This window comes from Anabas testudineus, chromosome 19, assembly GCF_900324465.2.
Source record: "Anabas testudineus chromosome 19, fAnaTes1.2, whole genome shotgun sequence".
Lineage (NCBI taxonomy): Eukaryota > Metazoa > Chordata > Actinopteri > Anabantiformes > Anabantidae > Anabas > Anabas testudineus.
In genome coordinates, this window is record NC_046628.1 from 2,388,047 (window position 1) to 2,401,055 (window position 13,009).

Consider the following 13,009-nt stretch of genomic DNA (forward strand, 5'->3'; position numbering starts at 1 on the left):
CTCAGATAGAAAGGGGCACCCCAACAGCAGGCTACGTGTAACAGTGAGGGATACACATTCATTTGTGAAAACTAAGTCAGCTTGATTTACTATTTGCCTTTTTGTTTAACAGAGGGAAAAAAAAAGGTTTTGTACCCACCTGAAGCCATAATGACAGTTAGTAGCTCTGGTGCCATCGCAGGAAATGTCTCTGAGACACACTGAGGTGTAAAGAGATCAGTCAGTCTGTGAATCACGTACATCAAAAGCTTCAACTGGAATGAACCAGGTGAGTCTCTGGATGTTTACCTTCACGTGTTCTGAGCTACTGAGCACCAAGCAGGCACATAAGCTTGCAGGTTTAACTGGCAGGTAAATATTAACACCGTGGCAGGAGGATGGTTGAGTTGCCAGCACAAAATAACAAGAGTCACAAAAAAACAATGGGGGAAAACTGAGCCTTGTGCAAACTCTAGTGGAAGTCAATGGAGACACAACTAAAACGAATCACATTTGAATTACATTATATACAATATGGCCACTCAAATATTTTGTCCTACTTATTATTCTATTCTATTTATCACCACTTCCAACTGAAACTGATCATCTAAGAATACTAAGAGTGTGATTTGTGAATGGTTCCTCCGAAGCACATTCATTCACTGTGAATTCCCTCTCTGTGCACCACACACTTGCTCCTCTAACTGTACTATCTGTGTATCTGTGTGTTGACTCTACCAGAGCTGTGATGTACAGACACACAGGCCAGTACCTGAACACATCTTTAGTCTCCTCTCCTCACTTGATCTGTTCTCACATTCATCTCATCTTTTCTCCTCATCCATCCATCCATCCATCATCTCTCTCTCCATCCACCACCTGCTGCCACCCCCCCCCCCCCCCCCCACCTTTGTGTGTCGTGTGATGTGGGTGAACCGATCACGACTCGCCTGCCAAACGTGAAGTGATGCAGGTGAAGCAGCAGCAGCAGATTGTGATTCACTGGTGAAGGAGGAGCTTGTGGAGGGAAGCGTGGGGGCGCTCAGAGGAGGATGCTGCGGGGGGGAGGTGGAGGGAGAGAGAGAGAGAGAGAGAGAGACGGACTCGTGTGGTTCGGCTTGTCAGCTTTGATCCTCCTCAAACGGGACCTCCTTTGGGTAAAACGACAGGATGGAGCGCATGGAGTCGATGGAGCCGATCTCGGCGTACTACACCACGGCGTACCCGGAGATCCAGCCCGAAAGCGGATACGGTTCCAGGGAGACCACCGACAGCCAGGCTAAGACTCCACCAGCCCCGACTTATGACGAGGAATTAGTGCACAAGGTATGTTTGCTAGTTTGTTCTCCATTCTTCTTATTATTATTATTCTTCTTATTGTGAGGAACTGCTCCTGAACCCTGAGCTGGTCCTGTCCTGCACCAGGTTCCTGCACCAGGTTCCTGCACCAGGTTCCTTTGCGCTCTCCGTGGTGCTGATCTTCACTTGGAAGCACTTTTCCCAGCTGGTCCGTTTCCAGCTTTGTTGCGCGTCAAAGCTGCCAGAAAAATACACAACTCCCCCTGTGCTGTCATCTATTAACAGTGTTGTTCTTCATCTGTGAGGATGAGGATTTAAAAACCACCCAACCCTCAGTAGAGGTGTGTCTGTCACCGCCACTACAGGAGATCATTCATTCATAAACTTGAATCAGGTTTCAAATGAGACTCCAGTCAGCTTCTAGACACATCTCAAGGAAGCTCAGGCTTCAATCTTACAAACACATTTGTACATAACTCAAAGGGAGCGTTCACCTTGATGTATTCCCCTGTATTGTAAAACCCTTCATTAACCATTAATGATTTACCCCTGCATGTGACCAACTAACCTAATGACTTAAAATCCAACAAAACACTTCAACTATTATTACTGCAGCATTACTGAAGACACTTTCATTCAAGCAGCACACTGATTGGAACAAAGAGAGAATAAAAAAAGAAGAAACTGCCCTTGGGCTCCAGTGAAATGTCACATACTATTATAAAGCTGTGCTGCTGGAACAGCTTCCAGTTCAGTGTGAGCGAGCTGCATCATTCAAGGATGGTGTTCTTATATATATGTCCTACTTCTCTTTTAAATATCGGTCACTGTGGGTAAATCAGTGCATTAAATTCACTCTTTGTGTAAACGTAACAAAAGATGATTCCGTTCTCTGCGTCAAGGCTGCTGCTAAGTGACCTCCTGTCATTAGCATGTGGTTAATGAGAGCTGAGTTTTCCTAAAGGCCGATAGTCCAGAGATGAGACATGAACCGTGTCGCCCCTAATGTGACAATTACGCAATTTCTCCATCTGCCTTTGTGAATGGATGGTGTTTCAGCTTGTATTGCGAAGGGAGCAGGTGCTTTGCAAAATGGCAAATTATACCAACACAGTTTGGTCTTTAAAAAAATCAGGAACAGGAACCATTATTTCTCTCTTTCTCTCTCTCTCCATTTAGCATTTCTTTCCCATGAGGTGTCATAATCTAGATCTTCACCCTACATAGTCCCCACATGGTAACACCGGGCTCCACTCAACAGGTTTTTTTTTTAAACAGTTTTAATATTGATATCATCAATAGTAAAAGACAAACACGAGCATTGTGTCTCTCCGTCTGTGGGGCTCAACCTCAAGCACACTGGTTCCAATTCAAGACATCAGTGATTAAAACGACTGTTGAGTGGTGTAAACACTGAGTATGTGAAATATTTAAAAAAACAGATCCCCACTTACTTTCACCAGAGGAATAAAATCAACAAGTCCTCCAGCCTAAACAACCATCTAGGACTTCTGTCACTGCCCTCTCACGCCAACCGTAGGAGCATCTCTTGAAATAACAGCAGGCGTGCTGCACCTTCTTCATCATGAACTGTCATGCCGTCATGAACATTTCACACTGGAGTCATTCTCGTGGGAGAACACTGTGATCTCCTGTGGGAGATTATTGGTCTCCTGAGTGAAAGTCTTATTTTCAAACCCATTCATCCACCTCCTACCCCTCACTTGGACTTTCATACTCTGTAACTACGTAACCAACCTCCTCTATTGCATGTATCATAGCGACTACAGCTGCTAAATGTAAACCTATTGGTCATAATAACAGCAACTACAAAATCCAAATAAACATCACTCTCATAAATGTATATTGTACTAGAGGGATGTGCTGTTGTGAGATATAGCATCTTCAACCCTAGCAACCATGTACACACATCAGCACAAATACAGACCTCATACACACTTCATATGCCACTAATGTGAATTTGTGTCAGCCATCAGACTTTTAATATTGGAAGCTGCAGTAATCTCGTACTTTTCTGTGCCTTCAAACCCCACTGTGCCACCTATTGTACAGTCTAAATTGAAGCCAATATGAGAACTGTCACCATAAATTACTTTCCAGCCCGTGTGTCAGAGACTGGGGGATAAAAGTGGCAAGATGATCAGCAGAGTGTCAGGGCTGTAGGTAAACTCTATTCCATAGAGATGTCCCTCTGACCTACTGTACAGAGTACTTACGCCCAGATTTTATGTTTATGACTTTTTCATTAGCTTCTTGGTTGGCAAGAACAACAACGAACAAACAGGAAGAAGGGAGATTCACCGGCACTTAACAATCTGTTTGTTAGCCCCTGAGATGGATAAAATCACTTTCCACACACACACACATATGCGCAGTATGGTACATACATCATCCACGTCTCGCTTCTGAACATCTGTAATGCTTCCACTTAATTGCCTCCAGCCACCAGTGGGGTTTCGTGAGGCAGGCTCACTTTCCCGTCGAACCTCTTCTACCATGGCAACAGCGTCATACTATTCTCCCACACCACAAACAAACATATATCCCCATCACCATCACATGTGCATGTGCGATTCTACGAGGATGGTTGTTTCACGCTGCCGGTCGTGTCCACACGTACACATACACAGGCATTATGTTACACACTGTCAGTCATGTCCAGTAAACAGGAAACAGATTCTATTAGGTCTGAGGCACAGAAGGATTAGATAAATGATACTTCTGTTGGTTTGTATTATGCTCTATATGTTAGTCAAATCCTCTGGTCACCTTCCTGATAGTTCTTTAAGGTATTAGTACATTTAAATGTACTCTCATGGTGTAAAATTGGATGTATTTTAAATTTCCAGATATATTTTTCCAAGACTGAGATGCACAATTCAATTCAATTCAATTTTATTTATATAGCACCAAATCACAAATAATGTAATCTCAGGGCACTTAACAGTTTAAAGTTTAAGACCTTACAAAGTATGCATATGATATTATATGGAAAACCCAACAATCCCACTTGAGCAGCAATAGGTGGGAGTGAAGAGGAAAAACCCCCTTTAGAGGAAGAAACCTCCAGCAGAACCAGGCTCAGGGTGGGCGGCCATCTGCCGCGACTGGTTGGGGTGAGAGGAAAGAGAAGAGAGAAAAGAACAGCAGGCAACAAAAAACAATAACAAGCAGCAAAGACATTGGACAGGTTGGCAGGGCCAGTAACTGCACTCAGTAACTGCACAGATATACAGCTCCGAGGCTGAGGATACCTGCAGAAACGCTGGTCATCAATGGCTTTTTAGGTTAAAAAGTGCTGATCAGCTCTAGACTGGATTAGGTTTAAACTTCATACATTATACCTCTTAAAACCTTTTCTGTTGCATTTCAAAAGCAGACGAAGCAACTGAATTTTCCGCATATGAAAAGCTGATATGGAAATTCAGAGGATGATTAAGTCCATGTAGTATATCCCCCCCACCCCCACCCCCCCCACCCCCCCCACCCCACCCCGACATGTGACACTTTCTATAATCCCTGGGATCAAAGGGAGGCTATTAAAACCGGTAGATGCTGAGAAAAGCTGCTTCAGTTTCTCAACTCTAATCCTTTCCTCTTTTTTTTTCCATTTTTACCTCCTTCAGCCTTTATCATATTATTAAACACTAACAGAACTGAGTTGCAGTTAAGCCATGCACTACCTGGTTGAACAAAAAATCAGCTATACCAACATCACAGATACACAGGCTGCTAAATCATTTCCTTAAGGAGAGAGAGAACAGCTTGGCTGTGTCTCACTATCTGTGTTTGTCACAGTTGGAAGGCACTCTGTGAGGAGGTGGTGATTACCTCAGTGTGACTTTTGTAAGTGGGCTATAAATGAAAGACAGGCCTGTGGGAGATGAAGTATTGACTGATGGCCCTGGTGATGCTTCTGAATGTAGCCTTTCATTAATTTCTTTATCTTCACCAGGATTGAGTCACACTGTAGCCGCACACTGTTAGTTAACATTATTTGTGCTACTTGGAAGTACACCACAAAGCAAATGTTGACTCACAACTCAAAATGAAAAATGTCTTGCAAATAGAAATGTCTGCTGAGAAAAGAACTCTTCTGTACCTTTCCCTGCACTTAAAACCTTAAACAAACCTTGCACTTATGCCCCATGAAACTGAAGCAGCTCTTCCTCGAGCACTTTACTTTATAGTTCTTCTCCATGGCTTAGATATATGCTTGCTTGGATAACTTGGATGCCAACAGACAGTGGCAAGAAAAATGAGGTGAATTGTTTGGAATCCCCTCTTTGCTGTTAACCTGTTTGAACTAATAAAACACAAATGTCATTGTGTTTATCTAAGCTGAAAACATCATTCAAACATTTAAAGTGTAGGTTGGAGTAACATGAAAACATCAGCCCAGAGGTGAACTATGGTGGAGGGAGCATAATGATTTGGGGCTGCTTTGCCGCCTTTAGAGCTGGGCAGTGTTCCATAATGAAGGGGAAAATGAATGCCCCGGTTTATCAAGATAACCAATAGGATAGTGTGAGGGTGGCTGTCTAACATCATGTCTTAACATCTAAGTAAATTTACTACTCCTCTCTGAGGAAGAATGTTCCAAAGTTCCTCTTGGATGTTGTGCAGGTCTACTCCACAGCTACAGGAAGCACCTTTGTGAGGTTTTTGCTGCCAAACATGGTTCAACCAGTTTTTCTTGCAACGATATATGTATCATTATATAGAGATTATACTAGTGAAAATTATCAGGGTTGCGTCATCATGGCTAATTGTGTTTGTGTGTTTGTGTGTGTTTTTCCTGTAGACAATCCTGGTTGGGGACAGCGGAGTGGGAAAGACGTCTCTGTTGGTGCAGTTCGATCAGGGCAAGTTCATCCCTGGCTCCTTCTCCGCCACAGTGGGCATCGGATTCACGGTGTGTGCGCGTATAATTTGTGCATGTGTGTGTGTGTGTGTGTTTGTGCGTGTACTTATTATACATTTACAGTGCGTTTCTGGATCTAGCATTGCAAGATAGTTTAGCCTTTATGTCAACATAGTGTACGCTATACAACAGGTTTGACTCAAACATCTCTTCCCTGGGGTCAGATGCTTAAAACCTGTTTGTGTGCATATGTAAAAATATGCATACATACACAATCATAGTGTCAGATTAATAAAACATGTACAACTTTAATTATGTCAATTAAAATGAATATTTTAAGTCTACCTAACTTAAAATATTTCCTTTCAACTGACATAATTCAATTTTGTGGAACCTGTTGACAAGATAAAATTATTTACAGTCATGTTTTGACTCAGCCACACATCTGCATGGTTCTATTATTTGTATTTATTAATCACTGTAGAGGCACAGTTTTCCATTCCCACAGTTTGCATGTAAATGCAACCTTACACATGCAACTGCATGGCATTACTCGTTGCTTCTCCACCACTCATTAGCCTGTCAGTGAGAAGAAAAGCAAAGACGAAGTGCAGCTTTACTGATGGTAGGGCAGCTGTGGGGTTCTCTGTCATTACGCACAACTGTTACGCACGGTTGTAACTATTTATAGTGCAATTATTTTGCAAGCAGTCATTGTTCATCACTCAAAAACAGTTTAAAATTAAGCATGTCCATGCCTCATCTGACATTTTTGCTTGAGTCTATCAATGGGCAATGGCGAAATGTTAAATGGAAATCACGGTGCAGTGTATGTGTTCTAATAATTGTACAATTAAACACTATTTTAATTGTTTAAATTAAAAGAGTAAATTTAAATCTTTTAATTTTTAAGATACAGAATGGATGAAGTCACTAAACTTTGCTTGAAGCACAGTTAAATCCATCATTAAGAAATGGCAGGACTGAATTATTTTTTGAAAACATTTGTCTTAAATGTGAAGTTAAACTCAACATGAGCTGTCAAAAAAGATAAAAGGTGAAGACTTCCAATGAGGGAGTCTCTTTTGTGGAGCAGTTCATACTTCAACATACAATCAGTTAAAGTGGATCAGCCTGTGTGCCAAAGTAGCTTGTTCTAGTTTTGACACCACAGCTTTTCCTTTCCTTAGGTGTCAGCACTGTGCGCTTTTACTGAATGGTGCAAATTTGCATTGACAGCAGCAGTTACACTGAAATAGACAGATTATGCTGCCGTCGTAACAAGGACACAGATTCTTTAAAGGAAGCGCTGCTGTTGAAACTTATGACCTGGACACGTGAAGCAAAACGACCTCTTCAATGTGTCCAGCATCACCTAAAATCTGTCTCTGCTTCTTTTAGAATAAAGTGGTGACCGTGGACGGCGTCAAGGTCAAGCTACAGGTCAGTAAACGAATCGGTTCCTGTGAAAATGTGTATTTTTAGAGAACAGACTGCTTTCCTTTTAGGGATCACCGAATCTTACAGTTAGCTAAGAGGAACCAGGCCAAATTACCATGTCCAGCTTGTTTCCCTTTTCTCTTTCAGATTTGGGACACAGCAGGACAGGAAAGGTTCAGGAGTGTGACACATGCGTATTACAGAGATGCACATGGTGAGGCAGGAACACAGTCCTCTAGATTACTGCATTACTGAGTCACAGACCTGTCCAACAAAGTTATTGTTATGTTGAGATTTGCAGCATTTGGCTCTTCATTTCTCATTTTTGTATTTTCAAATGAATCTTTCCAAAGCTTTGCTCCTCCTGTATGACATCACCAGCAAATCGTCCTTTGACAACATTAGGGTAAGTCTGGGATATGTCCACAGCCTGGAAACATATGGAAATTATGGAGGTTGGGAGGAAATGGTCTTTACCAGGAACTAATAAAGCAATGATCGATAATCAAGTGTGTGTGTGTGTGTGTGTGTGTGTGTGTGTGTGCGCTCTGAGATTTCATTTTTATGCAAACCCACTCTGTCCTTGTGTGACTCGACTGTATATTTATGGTACGCACCTTGTCTGTCTTTGTTGTTTCAGGCGTGGCTAACAGAGATCCATGAGTACGCTCAGAGCGATGTAGTCATCATGTTGCTGGGCAACAAGGTGAGAGGGAAGAGTTTGAGAAGCTCAGTGGGTGAAGGAACTTGTTGTGAAGACAGAGAAAGATGTGATCTTTGATTAAATCTGACTGAAAACTGTGGTTTCTCATTAGAGGAAATAAATAATACATGTTTGTTCTGCATGATAAAGCTTTTGAATTGTAATATAATGTATTTATAGTTTAATATACTAGCATTAAAGAAATGAACTAAAATTATTTGCAATGTTTTGATGAGGATGCAGTGTTTTATGTGAAAGGAAATGCATTCATCACTCTTGTTATGGCACATACCAGCAGCAGAGATATAGTGTTTAATCTTTGTAGTCATGGTAACTATAAAAACACTTATGGCATCCAAGAGGTCACTTCTGGTTTAAGGTGTAGGCACCAAAAAGTATGTAGTTAGGTTTCAAAATAAAAGATTGGCTGGATTAAAATAAGTACTTTTTGTTAGAGGACCTTCATCATCATGGTTACAGTAATAAGCACATGGTTAACACTGTAGAGCAACTGTGCATAAAAAATACAGTATTGGTTTCATATAGGAAACCAGCTCTGGTCTGCAGTATGTTTCGAGGACACATCTGTCCTCTGGTTTGCAAATTAGCTGATTTGTTTTGTGGCTTTTGAATCTTGCACAATGCAGTATCCAAATATTATATGTCATCATTTGATTTACTGTGCAGTAATACTGTGAATGTCTCTGTCAGGCTGACATGAGCAGTGACAGAGCAATAAGGAGAGATGAAGGAGAGAGGCTGGCCAGAGTGAGTATATCATTCACTACTGATTTGGTTTTGTAAGCATCTACATACAATACACGTACTGCACCTACTGTCAGTGTAGTAACACACATTTGAGAGAATGCTGCTCTGTGATATTCAATGATTTCAAAAAGTACTTAACTCTCTGATACTAAATGATCATCACTTAAGAAACCCAAAGTATCCATGAACACAAATTATTCTACACTCAAACAAAACACTTAGTGAAGTAAGTTTGTTGCTCCTCATCTCTTCAGGAGTATTCAGTTCCCTTCATGGAGACGAGCGCCAAGACCGGAGTCAACGTAGAGCTGGCCTTCACTGCTGTGGCCAAGTATGGAACAGATGTTACACAATTACACTGTAAAACAAACAACAACCCTGCACATGCTATTCTATCATCAGTAGCCTGATCCTGATCATTTTTTATCATCTTTAAAACTATAGCATAGGGTTTTTTTATACCTTAAGGGCTGTGCAGAGTGTAGCAGGCTGTAGAGAAGATCCCAGCAGTGAATTGATTTCAGGTGTCTAGCATTAGCTTAAGATGTTATAGCTTTGAAACTGTTTACGCATGTGACACAAAGTGTTAGTTCCTTTTGTCTATTTGTGTCTGAACTTTATGAAGCATTTTGACAAATGCCCTGAGAGTACTTCTGCCTGTTTTGTCTGATGGGAGTTAAAAAGACCCCTGACTGGGTCATAATTATTTGCTGTTAATTCCCACATCCATCAGCCAAATGTCTAAACGCTGCCATAAAAGATTACAGTTCATTACCTTAATAAATGTGTTTTAACTTATAAAGCAGCTATTGATGATCCAGTCACACACATACCATCACACATGTAAATTATAGGAATAATATAAGTTTCATTTGATGATTAGACAATTCTATTTATATAAGAGAAGACTGGGCAACAAGGTTTACAGAGTTAAATAAAATTTCTCTACACGTCACAGAGTCCTTTCATACCCACACAATACTGACAACGCCCATATTAAACTGATCCAGAGTGTCTGGTATTCAAGTGGAAACCACATATCTGCAACGCCCATGGTTCCATTTCTGGCCAGTGACAATTTGCAGTCATATATCTCTCTCTGTCCAGTCTCTATGCTGTTCACTGTCAGATAAAGCACAAGACGCCCCCCAATAAGTAAGCTGAAAACAATCACTGTCGTTTTCTAAACTGTGTGTCTGGCTCTGTTCTCCAGGGAGCTGAAGCACCGAGCTGTCCAGCACCCCAACGAACCCAAATTCCAGATCCATGAGTACATTGAAGCACAGAAGGAGAAGTCAGGCTGCTGCAGCTTCTTCTAAAGTCCCGTCTCCTGAGTCCTCCTCTCACCGCTCTGGGTGAACTGTCAGATACACACTGAGATCTACCGAGTGGGAAGAAGTGCCATAACTCACTGCTGCTCCCAAAATACAACACTCCTATTCATTCAAAAGTAGATGAGTGGAGTCTGACATGGTTAAACCCAGTTACAGACTCACTAAACTTATTGAAATTATATGAGAATATAGCCTTATGCGTGCTGCCTATATCAGTGTGAGATGAGAAGATCAGTACAACTCTCATGGTGTATGTGTGTAAGTGTGTGCGCAGAGCATGAGCCTAGTTTGGTGTGAAGGCCAGAGATGGTGAAGTCTGAGTTGAGTCTATATTTAACTGATGTGGGAGTCTGAGTGAGGTTTTAAGTCTTTGTTATGTTTTGCTACCTACCAGCTGTATGTTTAGCATCCAGTTATGAGAGTAGTATCAGTCTACTCATCTCATCAGAAAGAAAGTAAATTAGCCATTTAAAACTATTCCTTTAAGGAAATACTGCACAGTGTTATATACTTTATGCTTTTCTGCGATTTGATTTTTGTTTCTATTTTCTGGTTGTTTGCCTTACGTTTATCAAGAAGATATTGCTGAACACCTACACAGCTCTGACATACGTAAGTCAGCGAAGAACACAATCTCTGCCAAAGCATCCTTAAGGCAGACTTATATAAGTGTGGACCCCTCTTTGAAAAGCCAACATTGCTGCAACTTTGTGTATGATGCGATCGACAGACAGATACAAACAAAAGGCAAACACTGTGTGATTGATGCAATTCACAGCCAAGTGCATGGACTGAAGCCCTGTCTGTCTGCGCCTTAGTCAGACTGCTTGATTCTTGACAAACTGTTCTCAATCTGCGACAGTCAGCTGCTGCTGGATGCTCACTGACTCAAGAAAAGCTCAGGGACACAGCTGGGAAGAACTCTAGTGTGCTCTGGGCACCTGGCGAGGAGGCCTGCAAGACAGCTCTATTTTTGAACATGCAGAGGAACTCACCCCATGTGTCAATGATAAAAAAAAATGTTTTTTTGGTCCTAAGTGTGTCTGTAGAGGAGAACTGCTGCATAGCAGACCAACCTGATAATAACTACTTGATAGTTTGGAATTCTAATTTTGCCCTTCATTTACAGATGTGGTGGAAATTGTTGGTACCCTTCCGTTAAAGAAAGAAACATTGCCTTCGAGCTGTGGTTCAACAGAAGTGTTTTAAAAACAAACTCATGAAACTGGCCTGGACAAAACTGAGCGTATGTTTAACCTTTTTAAGATTTTGTTGCACAAGCTTTTGAGCCAATCACTGCAACTCTCAATGAGGCTTCTGCACCTGTCAACAGGACCCACTGCTCATGAGAAAACTGCTCCGGCTGTCTCAGGTTAGAAGGGTACCTTCTCCAGACGTCATGTTTCAGCTCTTTCCACAGATGTTCAATAGAATTTAGGGAGGGAACTAACAATTTTGTCCATATCTGTAGGAAATACCTACATACTGTATTTGTTAGTGAGTGGACAGCTTTTGATAGCTGTTCTTTGATATGTTGAGTGCGTTATTTGTCCCCAACATTGATTGATTTTACTTAAAGTTGTATTTGTGCTGGATTGCATGTACCAAATCTATGTGCAGAGCTTGCAAAACATAAATATATATATATATAGTTATACTTATATTCATATAAAACAGTATGAACATATGAACAATTAATTAGAACATTTAGTCAGATTTAAACAAAATTCTCAGGGTTAAACTTAGTTTTGTATTACATCATATACTATGTTAAGTCCACATCAGAACATTAAAGTAAGAAAAAGTAAGTATATATATAATAAGTAATATTAAGATAACCTTTATTAATCCTTGAAATTAAAATATAAATTTAAATTTATACATATTTAAACATCCAGCTTACAGAAAGACACAGAAGCATATTAAATTATTATTTGAAGCTGAATTTTAGGCCAACACAAAAATATGATTTTAGCTCTGTTTTGGTCTCCAACAACTGCTGAAACACATATCTGGCTCCATAAGTGCTAAACGCTATGCTTCCTTCACCAGCTAGTTGCTCAATGTGGACATTTGTTCTTGGGCAGGTAACAAAAGGTGATTTTAACTGACAAAAGTTCAATGGACAAGCGGTTAAGAAAATAGATGAATGTGTTAAAGTTCAGAGTTACACTCTAGTCACTCAGAATTCCAAAAATTAAAAAGCAGGAATTAGCTGGAACTGCAAAGTGATCATGTCACTTAGGGCAGGGTCTTTCACATTATGACTATTAAGTACTCAATCAACCGGTAATATAACAAAATCTATTTATGCAGCTTTGAATAGTTGATGATGTCAGAACAGCTCCATGTTCAGGTTTTACTGCCAACTGCCAATAGTATGCAATGCTCTTCTGCAAAGTTTTTCTTATTGTATGCTCTGACTCACCTAGGCCACTGTGGTCTAATGCAAATTAAATGTTAAGTTATTCGGATTGTGGCCACTTGGTCTTGAATAGACTGAAGGTTTTGCCAGACTATGCTGCCAAAAGTTGTCTTTGATGTGTTGTATGCTGCATACAAATAAATTATTTTAATTGACTATACTTCATGTGTGTGTGT

At 40.7% G+C, this 13,009-nt stretch overlaps 1 protein-coding gene across 1 annotated transcript; it reads left to right on the forward strand.

The window, feature by feature from the left end:
- The first annotated feature begins 541 nt into the window (after positions 1–541).
- LOC113156079 (ras-related protein Rab-37-like) lies at positions 542–12,454 on the forward strand. Its single transcript, XM_026350938.1, has 9 exons — positions 542–1,305; positions 6,104–6,214; positions 7,565–7,606; positions 7,751–7,817; positions 7,957–8,009; positions 8,244–8,309; positions 9,018–9,074; positions 9,329–9,405; positions 10,288–12,454. Exons 1-9 carry the CDS (start codon positions 1,150–1,152, stop codon positions 10,391–10,393), a joined length of 735 nt encoding a protein of 244 aa, XP_026206723.1. The 5' UTR covers positions 542–1,149; the 3' UTR covers positions 10,394–12,454.
- The last annotated feature ends 555 nt before the right edge of the window (positions 12,455–13,009 follow it).

Excerpts from the sequence above, each read along its gene's own strand:
- LOC113156079 (XM_026350938.1), top strand. The coding sequence starts at position 1,150 with ATGGAGCGCATGGAGTCGATGGAGCCGATCTCGGCGTACTACACCACG. Across the intron at positions 1,306-6,103 it reads ACGAGGAATTAGTGCACAAG|ACAATCCTGGTTGGGGACAG; the intron begins GTATGTTTGCTA and ends TTTTTCCTGTAG. Across the intron at positions 9,406-10,287 it reads GCCTTCACTGCTGTGGCCAA|GGAGCTGAAGCACCGAGCTG; the intron begins GTATGGAACAGA and ends TCTGTTCTCCAG.